Raw genomic sequence first — 18438 nt, 5'->3', positions numbered from 1 at the left:
AACCCTGATTTTGGATAACATGGCATTGCATGGTACTGAGCATAAAGCTAATAAATAATGAAGATTCGGCGAGGCGGTTGTTTCTTTGATGGTCAAGATTTTGTTCATTGTATAAAGAAAAGAGGATTTGTCAAAGTCAAGACTTTTTAGCTGAGGTTTAGACGAAAGAATTTCAGTTGCATTTGGTGGTAATGACTTGGACAGAAGGTGTACAATAATAGCTGAAATGAGCTCGAGCTTCCAACTCAACTAATCGTTACCTTAATAAAAATGGAGATGAAGAACCTTCAAAAGCTTGTTTCAACATTTTAAAGCACCGAAGTCTTCAACAAATAACAGTGCTGTTGCTCGCACGCCAGGAGACTCCTTGCTCAACACTGAAAGGGGGGAGAAGCTAAGCCTGAAGATCCCTTGCTTCCAAATTGTATGCTTGCTCGTCTCTCCATGACGTCAATTACATGTTTTTTCCATATTGTATCCCATAGTCCCTCTCTTTCCTGGCTGCCAGAAGCTAATTTTACAGCAGCATTAAAGGAGGCCTCTTAAGTGGGATTTCCAAGCCCAAAATGGTATGAAATCTCAGGAGGGTAAGATGACTGTAATACAAAATCACCAGTAATCTCTGCAAGAGCACAAGCCATCCTCAAACCTGTGAAATCTATTTGCATCTCTCACCACAAATACTACTCTCAAGATCTTCGATAAACCCTTTATGAACTCATGACAATCCCCACAAACTCTCAAGTTTTTGAATACACGAATCACCTTTCTCCCCTCTTCTAAACCCCCACAAACCAATGCCAACCCTATTGCCAACTTCTCACTGTGAACTCTCAAGTTATCCATCTTTGACTCTTCTTCCACATCGTGTAATGCATATTTAACCCCGTAAACATAACCTAACTCTTCTTTCATCCTCCTCTCCATTTCTTTCAAGATTTCATGTATTTTCTCTGTGAGGGGATGCGTATCATCTCCGCCATAGAAAAAGTGTACCTCCTTGTCAATCTCTACCCAACTACGTCCTGCCTCTTTCTTTAACTTCTTTGACTTCACCAATTCTCTTATTCTCTCACATTCTTTCCAATAGCCTGCATCAGCATAAATGTTGGACATCATCACATAATTAACAGGATTTTCACTGTCTAACCTCAAAAGAATGCTACCTACTTCTTTCCCCAATTCCAAGTCTCCATGTACTCTGCAAGCACTCAGCAATGTCTGCCATATCCCTATATTTGCCTCTAGAGGCATGCTGTCGACGAGGTTCTTAGCTTCTTTTAAGCGCCCAGCTCGGCCAAGGAGATCAACCATGCATGCATAATGCTCTACTCTAGCTTTGATCCCATGGTAGCTGCATAACCTTGAGAAGTATTCTTGACCTTTCTCTACTAGTCCTGAATGGCTACAGCCTAAGAGCACTGCCAAGTAAGTCACATCATCAGGCTCAGTACTATCTAATTGCATTTCATCAAAGAGACGAATTGCCTCTTTGCCGAGACCATGCTTTCCATATCCAGTGATCATAATTGTCCAAGAAATCACATTTCTAGCAGGCATTTCACTGAAAAGTCTCTCTGCCTCATTTATCATTCCACACTTCAGATACATATCCAAAATTGAGTTGCATACTGAGATGTCTACACCAGAGGGGACTTTAATTGCAAATGCATGCATTTGCTTGCCTTGCTGAACAAGTGCAAAATCAGCGAACACGCCCATCATGCTTGACAGAATAAACCCATCAACTTGGATGCTGCTCTCTCTAAGCTGCCTAAACAAGTCCATGGACTCCGCTAAGTTTCCTTCTTGAGCGTAACCAAGAATGAGTGCCGTCCATGATATCACATGTTTCTCTTCAATATGACTAAACACTGTTCTCGCCATGAACAACTTCCCACATTTCACATATAAATCAATGAGAGCACCAGCAATAGCAGTATTAACAGAATACAAGAAACCACCAGTAATCAAGAAAGCATGAATTTGGTTTCCTTCTTTGATTGCACCAAGATCACTGCAAGCTTTCAACGTGCTTGTAAACGTGAATTCATCGAGGAATCCCCCACCTTCTTGCATTTTTTGAAACAAAACTAGAGCTTTCTCACAGAATCCTGCAACAGTATATCCTGCTATCATAGCATTCCAACTTATAAGGTTCCTTGCAGGCATAACTTCAAACATACAGGCAGCTTCATTGATTCTTCCACATTTTGAGTACATGTCAATGATAGAATTCCCTACCACATTCACCATATCAAATCCAGTTTTCACACAAATATCATGAATTTGTCTCCCAATATCTAGGCCATTCAACAAACCACAGGCTTTAAGATTCGTTGAAAAGGTGAAATCATTCGGTTTCACACCCGATAAGCCCATTTTGGAGAATAGTAATAATGACTCTAGCGGGTTCCCATTTTGTATGTGCCCGCACATAAGAGCCGTCCAAGAAACCACATTTCTTTTTAGCATTCTATCAAACACATCACAAGCAACACCTACTCTACCGCATTTTCCATACATAACTATTAGATCATTGCTTAACATCAAGTCAAAACCAAACCCCATTTTCACTAAAGCTCCATGTACTTGCATTCCTTGATCAAGTAACAAACTTTTTGAACAAAACCGCAAAAAGTTTGCAAATTTCTGCCTCTCATTTAACACTGAAAACAACCCCCTATTCATTGATTACCAAGAACACCGAAAGCAATGGCAACAAGAATTGGTGGCTTGAAAATCAGAGAACTAGAGAATTTATTTGTGCACATTTTGCAGAACTGAAAAGACATTGTATAGTTGAAGAGCATCCATGCTCACGTTATCAAGTACTAACTTTCACAGAGCAACTTCTTGGTGACAAAAATGGTAGATATGTGTGATAAAAGTGAGGATCTTGGTTACGCAACCTTGCTGTTTAAGCAAGTGAAGGAATCAAATGAGTATTTATACAATGCAATGATAAGAGCCTACGCACACAATGAAGTGTACAGGGGAGCCATCACCTCATAAAACTAAGGCGGTGCATCATACTTTTTTTTATTATTATTGTTTTAATATGTTTGTTTAAAAAAAATATTTTAATATATTTTTAAATAAAATAATAATAATAGAAACCCACATTATGAAGAGCATTTGTTATGATCCAGTTCAGGGCTTGTTTGTTATGATAAGGGTAAGCAAGCCCATGCCCATTTATGCAAGTTTGGGCCAAGTTTAATTTACCATAAAGAATGAACTCGAGGTGTTTGATGGAATGATTGAAAGAGATTCGATTTCATGGAATGGTATCTTTTCCGGGAATTCTAGATTGGGTCATATGAGAAAGGCGAGAGCTTCGTTTGATTCAATTCCTTATAGGACTCTACAGTATCTTGGACAGCAACGATATCCGGGGTACTCGTGCTCAAATGCAAATTGTGGGCATTGAGCCGGATAACATTAGCATTATTTCTCTGATGCTGCATTGGCAGAGGTTATTTGATATGGAGTCACAGAACTACTTATCCATCGTTGTGGTTTTTTAAGTTTTGCTCTGTTCCTGAAGTAGACCTAGATGGTTTGGCCAAAGATGATTCTACTTTACTGCTTGTTTCCGCAGAAGAAGCTATTGATGCTTCCGCAACTGTGTCAAATTCGCGTGAAGATGGTTTAACAGTGCTCCCACCATGTCCAGCAGCAATGGTGGTCGGCTCATGATCATCTTTTCCATCAGCAGAATATGCTAGATTGCCTCAAATACCTCCACCCCTCAGCAAACGAAAATGCCATCAAAACCATCCAAGCCATAGATCGCCTCGAATACCTCCACCCCTCAACAAACGGAAATGCTAACAAAAACATGCAAGCCATGCTAACTTTACATGGTAAAGACATTTTCTTTTAGCCACACCACCTCTCCTCTTTCAGAAGAGGAAAGGTGCCCAATGACTTGTTTGGGCCGCTCAGAAATTGGGCTGCGCCATCATCTGCCTATAATGAAAACATAAAAAACAAACACATCCTTTCAGTTCTTGTAGGCTCTCAAAACTCCTATAAACAAACATGAGAAGGAGAGAGAGTAGGGGTACCGTACCGGTTATTTTATTGGAGAGATGAAGAGGTGGGTTCAGGGAATTCAACGGTTGAGATGGATAACCGGGTGGGAGGGCATGGATCTGACAGGTGATGAGAGCTAGTCGGTCAGATCCTCTATCAACGTTCTCTCTCCTTCTTGATTCTCCAGAAGTGGATGCCATTCTTCGCGCTTTTTCGGTCATAATGCTTGCCTTTATTTTATTTTCATTTTTTTTTTAATTGAATTGGGTCGAATCAAGTAAACTTTTCTTGTATTGGGCCTGCGAACTTAAGCTTTCGTGCTATGAAAATCTTGTGATTTTTGTTTTAAAAATCTAAAAAGAAAATTGTTAATCTCTATAAATCTGACTTGATGGGTTGGTATACGAAATTATTTTTTAAAAAATAATTTTTATATAATCTTGATATTTTTTTATATTTAAAGAATTTTTAATTTAAGTCATAACATAAAGCGACCAGGTCAACTAGTTAAAAGAAATAAAAGGGTTATAATATTTATTGTGTAATTTTTTACTTTAGTTATAGATTGAATTGTAGTAGTAAAATGAAGATTTTGCTATTTTAAACATAACGCAAATGGTTTTGGAAGACGGGGTATAATAGTTTTTTTTTTTTTTGCTATTTATTTTATTTTAGATTATTCATAGATTTGGAATTCTTTTCAATTAAATTTTCCTTGTTTTTTTCAGCTTTCAGATTTGATTCTTGTTATTTTGATTTTGATTTTTTTAATTATTGTTTTAATTAAATTATTTTTTCAATTGCATCCCAAAACATTTTATATCATTCTCTTAATTGGATAATTTTTTCAATTGCATCCTCCATTATTTTATATCATTCTCTTAATTGATTTTTCTTTTCAGTTGTATCCCTCAATATTTTAGTTCATTTTATTTTATATCATATTTGGTCTTTATTTTTTTATTGCTATTTGTTTTATTTTTAATCCTTTCTTATCGAAACTTTCCTTTTCAATTTCACCCCTTAACATTTCATTGATCGAAATTTTGTAAACCTTTAAGGTCACGAATTTGAAAGATTGAGCAAAGTTGGTTTAAATTTTTTTTTCCTTCAAGTACTTTCTTACAAATAATTTTTGACAAAACCATCCTTTTATGAGTTTATCACAATCTCATGTACGGGGCCATAAATTTCATGTGTTAACCTAACTACTTTAATCAGGAAGATAGTTTTTAAATTTTATTTATTGTTATTGTCGTCTAATTTCTATCATACTTTCTATTTTTCTTACTTCTTTAGAAACACAACCATCTTTTAAATATTTTATTTGTAGAAAAAAAATTGGTGCAGTACTAGATGTTATGCGACCACCAATCTAGTATATTATTCTCTATATAAGAATATTAACATGAAAATAGTCATGTTAATTGGAAAAATATCGATAACAGCTACATAAAAGTGATGTCGGTGTTGATCTGTAGCTGGCTAATCCAGCATAAATACATGGCCTGACAATCTAATCTTCTTTCCCTTTATTTTTTATTTTTGGCTGCAATCATCTTGACGGATTGCAGAGAAGGGAAATAATATTAATATGCAAGTTGCTCTGAAAACGTCGAGCGAGCCACTTCTCTGCCAGCAGAAATGTATCAGAATTATTTTTCTGGTGTGAGACTCTTGACAAGTTTAAATTATCCATCGCCTGGTCAAATGGTTTTTGTGCAAACAGCCTTCGGATTTCAACATCATTGTACCGAAAGGCTGCATCGTTAATAAAGATTATAGAAATTAAAACAACAGACTCAAATAAAGAATTATTATGATGTTATTATTGGTCCAGCGGTCAAGATACTGCTATATTTCTGCAAAGATGAGAATATAAATTTAATTTTTAAAAGATATATTTATTAAAAGAGGAATCACGAACCCTAGACGGGACTATTCTCATTTTTTTTTTAATTTATTTATTGGGAGGGTAAGCAATAAAAAAAATAAAGAATTATGTTTTCGTTTTTTTCTCCAAAAACTCACCTGACTTGTTTTAAAGTAAAATCAGAGTAATATATGCGTCCCCTGTCATCACAACATGAAAGCGATCTGTTCCATGGATGGGAGAAAATGGGAGACAGATGAGTACTGAAATGAGCTGGATGCTTTCACGTAGTGCAAAAGGCGTATAGTTTGAATTCTTTTTCCTTTTTTTTTTTCTTTTTTTTTGGTATTGAAGCTTTTTCTTTCTCGTGGCTATTAAACCCTTTTAACAGTATAATATGGTTTCCTTCTTCATGAAGGATTCTGGATTTTAAGATATTTTTTTGGGTTTTGTTAGTGCTCAGGAGCGTGGTAGTTTCTGTTTTTCTATGTGTTTCAAGAGTGGTTTCATTTTAAAAAATATTAAATTAATAATTTTTTTAGTATTTTTATGTGATGATGTGAAAAAAAATAATATTTTTTTAAATATATATATTTTTAATATATTTATAAATAAAAAATACTTTAAAAAAATATTATGTGATGTAATGTCAGAACACACTACTTGTGCTATGCAATGAAGGTAATTCTCCTTTAATATATAATTATTTAATAGATTATAGTTATTGGAATCCGAATATGTTTCATTGAAGAAAATTACCATTAAATCCTGTCTATTTATATTAAATTTAGAGAGGTAATTAATTATGAAAAAAAAACCTTCATTTTTCCCTTTGACATCAACTAATTTCCTCGGTAGGTATGAATTAAATTATTCAATGAGTTCATCTTGGGTTGTTGAGCAGACATTGAAGAGGAGTTCATGGATCATAATTATTAATTTCTGGTAAAATAAAATCATGATTTTTTAAACTCATTTAAAATTAGTGTTTTAAAATATTTTAGATCTTAGCAAAGACGTTTATATTCCCAAAATAGATAAATACAAAATATAAACACGTTCAGATACAGTCAACCGTTGGGGCTGGTGATGCTTCAAATTATTGTAAGTATATTTTTGCAGTCTTTAATTATTAGCCTGTAGGTGGGTTTAAGGTAAATATAATAACCCTAGGGGGAACGCTTTATTGTTAGAAAAAAAAACGGAAAAAATTATTAAATTTTACTGATTTTGACCTTAAAATTATAAGGGGTAAAAAATTAAATTCTACTGATTTTGACCTTAAAATTTTAAATTATTCACAAAAAAGTTATTAATGTTTTTTTAAAGCTCAGCCCTACCAGTCCCCTCTCCCTCCTTGAAAAAATAAAATAAATTTGTATATTTAAAAAATTAAAAAAAAAACATATTTCTTTTCATCTTCGTCATCTACATGGAAAAAAAAAATACCACATCCTTACAAGCCCTCACTCAAGAATTGAACGCACTCCCCTTTCTTTTGGGCTTCGTGGTCAAGTCACCTGTCGTATACAATAAAATCCTAGAAACCTCAAGGTGACTTCCCTTGCCTCCTCCTCTACCCAAAGAATATTCCAATGCAACTAAAAATAAAAATAAAAAAACCTTACAGAGGTATATGGGTTGCGCTAGAACACGAAAACTTTCGAACAAAGATCACCATCTTAGAAATTTAGCTCGCTCGAACAAGGTCTACACCAGCAGCTTCAGGTGCTTCTCTTCTTTTTCTCATGAAATTATAGCACTATCTCTTTTATGCGTGTGTAAGTAGAACTTGATTGTTTTCTTGTATCCTGTTCTTTATAATCTTGATTCTTTACTGATGTTAGGATTCGCGTTTATTTTAATTCAGTGGGTGCTGTTGTTTTTGTTGATTCTATCCACTGAGGTGCATGGAAAGTCCATTTAAGTCGATGGCAATGAGCTCTGATCAAGACACTCGTATCCTTGCTTGTACGCATGATAGATTGAGTGGTCTTCCAGACCAAGTTATTTATCATATATTCTCCTTCCTTGGAGCTAATGATACTGCACGTCTTGGTTTAGTATCGAAAAGGTTTAAAAAACTATGCTCCTCTAGCCCTTACTTGAATTTTGTTGCGGATTTTGATTCTGGTTCTGATCATAGCTGTTTAAGAAAAAGGTATACTGATTTCTGTTCTTATGTCGATAAAGTTCTGCGATCTCGCGAAAAGACTGGAGAAGGGTTAATACGTTTGCTTGTTCATTGGTTTTGCAAGCAAAGAAGGTTTGATATTGGAGGGAGTGTTGTTAATTCATGGGTTACTGTTGCTACAAAGTGTGGTGTTGAGGAACTTGACATGCTAGTCCATGTAGATTCATTAAGAGGCTATTCTTTGCCGGACTCTGTTTATAAATGTGAATCTTTGAGGGCTTTGAAATTGAATTTGCAGATGGGAAGGTTCAGTTTTCAAATACTAGGGTTTGACTGGCTCAAGGACTTATGGCTAGATTCAGTAACAATAGGGGATAAATATTTTGGACAAATAATTTCGGATCGGTGTAAATGTCTTAAAAGGTTAACTCTTGAGAATGTTGATGGTATTAGTGATCTCACTATGACAAGCTCATCTCTTGAAGAGCTGGAAATAAGTGATTGCAGATTTCCAAATAGTTTCTTTGATGGGAAATTTAACATATCTTGTTCATCTCTTAAGGTCCTGACAATATCCAGGTGCAAATTTAAAGCCTTGTGGCATGTTAACCTTAATTGTCAATCTCTGGAAAATCTGACAGTCCAGGACTCTGAGTTTGGCAGATTTTTTGTTTGTAAGATAGATTGTGAGTCTCTTGAAACTCTTGAAGTCTGTGGGTCTAATTTCCTTGAAGCATGCCAACTCCTGGTTGATTGTCCATCTCTTATCCATGCCATGATTAGCAGCTGCAGGTTTGCAAATGTTTGCTTTCTGAACATCAAAAGCTCTTCCCTTGGAGGTTTAACTCTATCCGAGTGCAAATTTAGCTCCCCGGAAATTGGGTCCCAATACTCCAAGCCAAAAAAAGAGATCAAAGTAGGTGCCGGTCCCTGCAGACGCATTATTATGAAGGCTGAAAACCTCGAGACATTGAATGTAAGCTCATCAGACGCTTATTCATATGAATTTCCTTTGTCGATTTCTGCTCCCAAACTCAAGGATTTATGGTGGACTGGAGATCCCGTAGATTTTAGTTATCTGAACCAGGGTATGGTGTCGCTATTGAACGCAAGAATTCATATTAAGCCTACTTGTCGGCATAGAAGTGAGGAATCTGATCGTCGGTGCAAGCATTCAAAGAGTTTAATTTACTGTGCTGCCAAGTTCCTTCAGTGTTTAAGTGAAGCCAGATTCTTGAGTATAAACACGTGGCCAATCGAGGTACTTCCTTATTCTTTTTGTTCCTGTTCCTGTTCCTGTTTTTCTTCACATAGCATTACCTTTTTTGTTTTCTTTTTTTCAGAAGACTGATGAGCATAGGTTTTTTTGATGTTGCAGATTTTCTTTATGCAGAATGATTCTCCGATAGTTTTCAAGAAGCTACAGAACTTGGTTCTACTAACCGATGGTTCATTTGCAGACCAAATCCCAACCATAGCCTCCTTCCTCAGGGGATTGCCTAATCTTAGGAGACTAATAATAAGATGTGAACAGATATCCCATGAACTTTCTGATCCAAATGCAAGTCTTACTGAGAGCACTCTTAATCCATGTCTCTTTTCTCCACGTCAAAACACACATTTCAGCTGTTCATCTCTTTAACATGCTCTTTTTTGCTCTGTTTTTGCAGCTGATTAATTTGCTGGGCTTGAATTCAAGGAGCTTTAATCTGACAGGCGTCGGCCAGGATTTGAAAAACGTGAAGATAGAAGCTGTGCAGGGTCAGGCTCAGTCGTGCGTGCAGAATGCTGGGAAGATGAGATGATTGCTTTTAGTTCAAGATTTTTTTATACAAGTAATACCAGTTGAGCTACGAGCAAATTGGCACCTTTTCTCTAATCTATTATTGAGTTTTGTATCAAACCACTGTATCTGTCCTTGATACATTGAATCATCTCTCTAATCCATCGTTTTAAGTTTGCTCTTTACAATTAGGCCTTTTTTTGGGGTTCATTTTGAAGGTCAGGTTAACCTTTTGGCTATATAATGGAAGTAACTTTCAACCTTCAGCACTGTTAAAAAAGCAATGCTGTCTCTATTAGGAGGAGAATGAGTGCTGCATTCAAGTGATGTTCTGAACCCTTCTAATTATCAGAAAAAGATCAGGGTTTTTGGGGACCTGTCAAAAAAGTAAATTTGCCCACTATTCTAGAGCTACACGGTGATTGTATCAATCTGAAAGCCCTAAAATTAGAGAAATCCCATGTTTCCAAATATCTTACTACCTTTTATTTTTCACAAGCCATTAGGAAGTTAATTATACATAAGCTATCCTTGGATACTAGAGAGGGAACATCAAAGGATTGTATACAATCCCGGTTAAACAGAGAACCGATTGCATTTAAGCAGAGAAATTAACTTACATAGGTTACGAAATCTGCCATTGCCAACTTAGTGGTAGCTTTAAAACTCCGTACGTGGCATCTTCCTCTCAAGAAATTCTAACAAAAGGCACGGGCTGCAAACTAGAGTTTGGATTCCAATATGGAATACAGGGATTAGCACATTTTCAAAACTTGCTTCTCACCGGCACCGACTTCAAGATATCTTTCTGTGAAGATATTTCCTCGCTCAACAAAAATTTCAAGGAAAATCACTTGCATGTTGATTCCACTTGATAGCTTTAACTGTCACAGACCACATCTGAATTAGAAACTGGAGGCGAGTCTTCATGTCCAGATATCTCTCTGTTTGTATGTTTTGACAAAGTTTCATCATCTGAATCAAGCACATTATTAGAGTCAAGGGCAGCGTTACGAGCGGGTCTTTGTCTCAACCTACTCTTTTTACACAAGTTTCCAGCTTCCAGGGCAGGATGGCTTGCAACTCCAGCCAGTCTTGAACTCCAACGAGAACCAAACTTCCGAGCAATGTTCTTGTCACCAAAATTTACATTTTCTTTGTCAGATTTGTCGGATCCACTCCCATTATCATGATCCCTTTTGCTATCATAATCATCATCATCATCATCCGCTTCATGAAGCTTGTCACTTTCATTTTCACTCTCTGAGAAGCTTCCCTTCTCGATATTATCTTTGGAGTCTGCACTCATGCCTGAATCACCTATTTCACCATGACTTTCTTTTGAATTTGTGCCCATATTTGAACCCCCATTAGAAGCATTTTTTTCCTGCTTAACATGTTTGCCATTGTTGCTCTGCTCTTCAATTGTTTTCCTTTTACTGGATTATAAATTGAAGTCAGCAATGGAAAAGATCATGAATTCTCGTTCTCAATATGTGGGACAAAATGCATAAAACAAAGATGTTGAAGAATTTAAGAACAAGTTTAGCAAAGAATGTTGCAAGTATGTTTGAAATATAGAAATGCAGTGATGACAGTAAATTTCATGAAGTCTTACTTTGTTATTTTTATAGCCTCATCAATAGCACGATCATAGTCATCTGCATATTGGATCACAAATGAAGAGGTTAATTATAAATAATTCACAAGTACAATCAAGTTTCTCAGATAAAAAAACATATGTTTGAATTAAACAAGAAACTAAAGTGAACTGAAACCCAAATAACCAAGAAAATTATCATTCAGTTTGTGACTTTTTTCTCCATCTCATCCATGATTTGAGATCCCATAGAAGCTCAGTAACGCACTTCACAACAGGGAGGCAGTTACATAATTCTAAAAATGTTCAATTGGCTCTATATGATAATTAGATATTTGATGTAGTTCAGCAAGACAGTGAAATAGAAGCAAAAGACAAACAAAAGATGATTATGCCACAACCAGATTATGAAAATGAATACAGACAAGATATCATACCAAATGTATAACTGATCGGTCTGCGACTGCGGCAGGAACGAGTAACCCCAGCAGTGCAGGGTCTAAAACTGTTCAGGAGCTTTTCTTGCCTTTCTTTTTGTTTGAGGGCCCTATCTTTCTTCTATTGAATACAATGAAAGTGACAGATTACTTACCATAAATGTGAAAGATAAATAAACTTGTGCATAATAAAACTGTGACTACACCCACACTACTAAGAAACAATTATAAGAGAAACCCATAAGCTTACCTTCTGAAATTTCTGTATAATAGGCAGGACATCAGTTTCAATGGTCTTGCCAGCTGCAACTTGTGCAGCAACTTTGCTGGAAGAGAGTTCATTCTGCCGTTACCAACAAGAAACAAATTAAACTAAAATTTCCAGTTGTTGAAACAGGGGAATACTAAACTTACCACAACTTTGTGAAATTCCTCAAGATTGGTTGCAAGTATTTCCCATTGGAAACAGGTAGCTGGCTGATTTTTTGATGCTTTTCCCCTCTTTCTACTATTTGCCCCAGTCTTGTTTACCTGCTTGTACAATCTATGGCCAATGACAGAACTTCCATCATACCTGAGAGCACAGTTAGTATTTTCAACACTATGCACAGGAAATTATATAAAATTCAGAACATGCTCAAGAATTACCAGTAAGAAGTTGCAGTTCCATCTCCCCCAATCTTATCTTTCCGGAAATAAGAAATTTCAGTTCCATCTTTCAAAGAATCGTTAACATATGATGCAATGTCATTTTGCTGTAAACAGAAAGAGTGGCTTACAACAGATTTAACAAGGAAACCTAGAAAAAAGCTGCACAGCTCATTCATCTTAAATGAATCCACCTGTATAGAGAACTTGATTATCCACTAATAGATACAAACACAATGGCTTCAAAAAGCCAAGAATGCACAAAATAAAATACCCTAAAAGCCTACCGAATGCAAAAGTAGAAATCAGAAATATAAACATTTAGAAGATCATCCAGTCAAAAAAATACAAATAACAACTTCCAACATTTGAGAACAAATGTTTAATCAGAAAGGCAAGGCATATTACTTTAGCTCTGAGTTCACAGAGTGCTTTCAAAATCAGCAATCTATTAGCTGGATCTAGTTCCTTGTATCTAGACATCTCATCTCTGCACAAGCCACAACAGCAAGAAACCATCATGACCTGAGCAAGTCTAAATAAAAAATTGAAAACCTATCTTTTAGGAAATGATATGAGACAAATATTCAGTAGTTTGATACCCTTTGGCTGCCTTCAGTGGTAACTCGCCTTCAGCGACCTGTAATAGGAGAACACAACTAATAAGTACAGATTCAAAACTGTATGAAAATCCTAACTACACAGTTGAGAGTTGAAAAGCCGCATACCCGTGGCCACCACATGGCTAGTTTCTTACAAAGCTCGGTCACCCACGCATCAGATGCATTCAATGTTTTACTCACAGGTGGTATCCCCTGTTGAAAAATCCATATTTATAAAAAACTTAAAAAGATATTATCCGCATGGAAAAAATTCCAAGTTAGAGAGCACGCAATGCCAACCACGTGAAGGCAAAGCCAATCCTTCTCACTTTGCAAAGTGTTACATGCACAAAACTAATGACATCGATAACTACACAAAAGGTCCATAGCCATTCGATTTGCCCTTTCATGTGGGATTCCATGTGATACTTTCATGTCATATAGCGTTATCCTTTTGCTTTTTATGGCTTATTATATGAATCAATTATCTATCATAACATCCACACGCATGATTTTCAATGCTAAAAATCAGCACAGCTTCCTCGGTGCATCAAATACATTGATGCACAAAATAAAGGAAAACACACAAACAAATACACGATAAGCGTGCAATGCCCTCATAGCCAAAATACGCATTCCCTTTGTTTGAATCATTTACACTAGATATTACAAAAACAAATTTTCGGCACAAGAACAAAAAAGAATCATAGCCATTGAATTCGTGAGCCCAGTAAGCAAGACCTGTGATTATCTTATGTCGTGATTCGTGCCATGATTTTTCACCCAGATCATAAATTATACATCTTGATAGAATCAATTGATTGCAAACATCATGATAATCAAAAACATTGTTTCGTTAATTAATTAAAAATGTATAACACCGGATAATTACTTCGCTAATTTTATTTTATTTTATTTATAATAATAATAATCAAAGCAAGCATAAATAAAAAATAAAAATAAAAAACCTGTAATAGCTTAATATGAAGCTGAGCAAGTGATTTATTAGGCTCAACAAGAGCACTCTCAATCTCCTCTGCCGGTAACTTTAAATCAACCCCAATGACTGGCTCAAAAACCTGTAAACAAGAAACCTCCAGCTTTTTACACGAAATATTTATTAAAAAAAAACAGAGAGAGAGAGAAGGGGGGCTGTTTGTTTATTTTACGCTCAAAAAATTAAGAACCGTAGCGAGTTCCCATCGTCCACGAATCTTCTCGATTTCCGATTTCAAATAAGAGTCGTCGTCCAAAACGACGACGCCTTTTTCCTTCTCGTCGTCTGTCATTTCGCGGAGAGAGAAGGTGGATTGAGAGATGGAATAGAGAAGGAAGAGGGAGGGGGAGGCGGTAAAAATTTAGGGGACTTGTTTCCCGCCTAAATGAATTTTACTGACCTGAGTAAGGATCGTGGTTGGATTAATGTTAAGGTTGAGGTTACTTTACCTTTTCTAGGGTTAATTAGTTAATTAATTTTAGGCTATCATTTTGGAAAAGGAGGGGAGGACAGCACAGCACACCTTCACTCCCACTTTTTATTTTATTTTCTCCTTGTTCGTAAAGCGGTGCATTTTTGTTGTTTCAATTGCTAGACGCCATCGTTTTGGCCAGTAATTTTTCCAGCAAAGCAGGGAGCACAATATCTATAAAAAATGATCTAATTAATTAAAATAACAATTCGAGATCTCAAACAAAAAAACCGGTAATAAATTTTTTTAAAAAAAGATTGGTTTAATTCGATTATGATTTTATATTTTAAAAACAAAACTGGAAAATTAACTAGAAAAATCAAGATCATATATATAATTAAACAGCTATTTTTTGTTTTAAAAAACATATTTTGATGAAAGTTTTTTGGCTTGGGTTTTAACAAGAACCAAACCTTTAATTTAATTTTTTAGTTTGAATCAGTTTGATTTAATTTTTTGATTAAATTCAATTTAGTTTAAAATTTAAAAAAAAATCAATTTTATTGGATTTTGTCCTCCAAATTGCAATAACTATTGAAAGATATTTCTGTATATTTTTGTTTTCCGATTGGAATCTTTGAAATTAAAATTTTTTTCAAGCAATTTTGTATTTGAAATTCTTTTAAGAATATTTATTTAAATATTAATATGAAAATATTATTACAAAAATACCCTTTCTTTTCTGCAACAGGCCACCCATCCTCCGTAACAGTAGACGCTCCCAGTAAGGGTCACTGGGAAAATAGGCAGAGCACGAGAAAGCGTGCATTTCAATCCCCGTTACACGGAAAATTGCTTCTGCGTGATAATTGGACTGTGACACAGGCAGGATCTTTAAACTATAAAACGAGGTCGTTGGATCAAAACCAGGGGAGCATGCTTCGCGGTGCGGAAACAGAAAGCAAGGCAGGGCAACAAACACAAAACCAAAGTGAAAGAAGAGCAGCACGTGTCATTTCCATGATAAAATGAACGAACTGTGAGGAGTACCAATATTCTCAGTGTGTACTTTCAGGGGAAAAATAACTCCAGGTTCCCGGCACCACACAATGATGCCTTTTCTTTGTTACCCAGTAAGGAAAGGAGAGTAGCCCGCATTTCTTGTATTCATTGTAGAGGAATATCGCCTTCTTCGAGTTTCATCTTTAGATGATAAAAAAGTTGGACCAGGGGTATGGTTATTTTTAAAAATATTTTTATTTAAAAATATAATAAAATAATATTTTTTTATTTTTTTAAAATTATTTTTAATATTAACATATTAAAACAAATTAAAAAATATTAATTTTAAGTAGAATAATTTTCAAAAATTTTAGGAACGTGGATTAGACTGTGTTCCCAAACGATCCTATTTAGACAATACCTGTGATTATTACTAGTGTATTTATTTTGTGTTTAGAAAGTGTTTTTTTATTTTATATTATTTTATTATTATTTTAAATTGTTTTAATGTGCTGAAATTAAAAATATATTTGAAAAATAAAAAATATTATTTTAATATATTTATAAATAAAAAATAACTATTATCACAATACCAAATACTACGGTACAAGTCACCATGAAAAGCATTAATGACATGTTTCAAAGTATTTTTAAAAAAAATATATTAAAATAATATTTTTTATTTTTAAAAATTTATTTCTAATATTAACATAGTAAAACAATTAAAAACTGTCAAAAAAATTTAAAAACAAAAAAAATCAAAGTTTTCTAAAATATAATTCAACCACACTCCCAAATATATCTTAAAAAAATTATAAGTTAAAAGAAAAATAATTAAAATAATTAATTGGATTCAATATTAATATTTTATTGCAAATGTAACAGGTTACGTGAAATTAAATTTAATTTTACATGTGATATGACAGCAGACTTGACAAGGTTTTTGTTTTTAACTTAAAAACACAAGAAGCTAGCGACAGTCATTAAACTTTTTCAGAATCGAAGGGAGTGGTTTTCAAAAACTGCGATAGTGGCTGTTAGTTTTTCTTTCTTCTCAATAATATCTTTATGTTTATAAATTATGCTCCTCTGCGTGTCTGCATTGCGCGGTGGAGGATCAATTTTTTTGTGAACGTACAATTATTTTGAATTTTTTTATTAAAATATTTTTTTATCAATATTTCTTGTTTATTTCAGCGCACTCAAGGTTTTTTTACCCTAATTTTTTTTATTAAAAAAATTATTTGACTGTTCATACAAATTAAAAAATATATATATTTTATGCATAATTAGAAGACAAATATATAGTAAATGAAATAAAATCATGTTTATAATGTATTTAAAAAATATAAGAACCAAAGTATAAATTGAATTGAATTTTTATAAATGATTTATTATTAGGATTGTTATTTTAATATCAAATGTATGGTAGTTAAAAAAATATTAAAATAAAAATAAAATTTTTAATACTGTTTAAGAACAATGTCCAGAGGGAAGAGTAGGTGTAGCATGGTAATATTTCATTCATAATTTTTGCTGCTCTGTTGATTCTTCTATTCTTTTTACTTTCTATATTAATTGCCCAAATCACCTGAGAACCTGTGAGATAAACAAACAAGACAACACAGTAAAACGGATAAGAATGGAGAGACCGGTCTATTTTATTGTGTTGAAATCTAATCTTCTTGTGCCCTAAAAGTATTTTTAAATAAATTTATTTATTTTTACTCTAAATTAATTGTTTTAGCTTTTTCTTGCATGGGATGACGGTAGTCTTTGTAGCCTTCAATCTACCATTCAGCACATGCCTGTGACTTTTGAGTGCAGTAGTCTGTGTTTTTTAAATGTATTTACTTTCAAACAAAAAAAATGAAATTGATATTTTTTTAATATATATTTTATGATTTTGACATGATGGTATTGGAAAAAAAACAAAATATATTTTAGAATAAAAAATATTTTAAAAAATCATGATTTATTACAATATTATATATAACAAGCCCAAATTTAATAACATAATATGAAATGTTTCAACTAGTAAAGTTCTTCGTGGTATTTGTTATTATAAAAACAGTTATTTTTTAAAATATTTTAAACTTAAAAATATATTAATATAATATTTTTAAGTTTATTTTTGACATTAATATATTAAAATGATTCAATAACACAAGAAAGTTTAATTTGAAATAAAACAAAAATTAATTGTCTTTGAAAAACACGACCACGCCAAAAACAAGCAACCCTCTCATGTCTACATTAGAAGTTGTTTGATAGTGTGGTAGAAAAGCACTTTTCAAAAATTTTGATTTTTTTTTTCTTTTGATTAGTATGTTTTTGATGTTTTCAAATCATTTTAATGTGCTAATCTCAAAAATATTTTTTAAAAAATAAAAAAATATTATTGTCATGCTTTTTATGAGTAAAAAACACTTTAAAAATTAACAGCAACCACACTCTCAAACACTCTCTAATTTATTCCCCCTCTTTCTCGTCTAAAATGTATAAAAATAATAGTTATTTTCTTTTTTAAAATAACATTGGTTGTTATCCTTTTCATACATAAGTAGCTGTTACATGAATATTCATCATATAACATATAGTTCACATGCATTTTAATCGAGCAAGTGAAATAATTGGCCTCGGTAATTATTGTAAGAGTTTCGTATTGTTAGCTCTCAAATATTTGCATAGACTATCTCAAAACTAACATTGTTTAGAGGAAGAAACTAAATGGACAATTAAAAATAAAAAATTAATATTTTGATTTTGATTTATTTATTTTTTATATTAAAAAAGAAAAGCCAAATAAAATACTAAAATATTTTTTTCCCCGCAAAAGCTATTCCTTCATTCATCTTAAAAGAGCCAAACTAATAAAATGACATCAATAAAAGAATAAACTAATTAAA

The 18438-nt window shown here is 33.7% G+C and overlaps 3 protein-coding genes and 1 long non-coding RNA gene across 5 annotated transcripts; 1 reads left to right on the top strand and 3 right to left on the bottom strand.

Moving 5' to 3' along the window:
- Nucleotides 1-156: 156 nt before the first annotated feature.
- Nucleotides 157-3010, bottom strand: LOC133689771 (putative pentatricopeptide repeat-containing protein At3g15130). The gene has a single exon (XM_062109800.1). It carries the CDS (start codon nt 2689-2691, stop codon nt 610-612), a length of 2082 nt encoding a protein of 693 aa, XP_061965784.1. The 5' UTR covers nt 2692-3010; the 3' UTR covers nt 157-609.
- Nucleotides 3011-3295: 285 nt separating this feature from the next.
- On the bottom strand, nt 3296-4299 carry LOC133688172 (uncharacterized). Its single transcript, XR_009841115.1, has 2 exons — nt 4079-4299; nt 3296-3975 (listed from the first exon to the last, which is right to left on the bottom strand). It is a non-coding gene; the product is annotated as an uncharacterized LOC133688172 (long non-coding RNA).
- Nucleotides 4300-7400: 3101 nt separating this feature from the next.
- On the top strand, nt 7401-10019 carry LOC133689988 (uncharacterized). 2 transcript variants are annotated; one of them, XM_062110114.1, is made up of 4 exons: nt 7401-7642; nt 7785-9309; nt 9427-9609; nt 9719-10019. In XM_062110114.1, the coding sequence occupies exons 2-4, from the start codon at nt 7825-7827 to the stop codon at nt 9851-9853; spliced, it is 1803 nt and encodes a 600-aa protein (XP_061966098.1). In that variant the 5' UTR covers nt 7401-7642; nt 7785-7824; the 3' UTR covers nt 9854-10019. The 2 variants fall into 2 exon arrangements, with proteins under 2 accessions (XP_061966098.1, XP_061966099.1); XM_062110115.1 differs by having other exon boundaries at nt 7403-7642; nt 8835-9309.
- A 273-nt stretch (nt 10020-10292) lies between these two features.
- LOC133689989 (DDT domain-containing protein DDR4-like) lies at nt 10293-14647 on the bottom strand. Its single transcript, XM_062110116.1, has 11 exons — nt 14288-14647; nt 14087-14197; nt 13245-13331; nt 13119-13156; nt 12925-13006; nt 12517-12623; nt 12283-12442; nt 12119-12211; nt 11869-11989; nt 11450-11492; nt 10293-11270 (listed from the first exon to the last, which is right to left on the bottom strand). Exons 1-11 carry the CDS (start codon nt 14405-14407, stop codon nt 10712-10714), a joined length of 1521 nt encoding a protein of 506 aa, XP_061966100.1. The 5' UTR covers nt 14408-14647; the 3' UTR covers nt 10293-10711.
- Between the last annotated feature and the right edge of the window lie 3791 nt (nt 14648-18438).

This window comes from Populus nigra, chromosome 3 (assembly GCF_951802175.1).
Source record: "Populus nigra chromosome 3, ddPopNigr1.1, whole genome shotgun sequence".
NCBI lineage: Eukaryota > Viridiplantae > Streptophyta > Magnoliopsida > Malpighiales > Salicaceae > Populus > Populus nigra.
The sequence above is the reverse complement of the archived record's forward strand: the minus strand, read 5'-3'. Positions and strand labels throughout refer to the sequence as shown.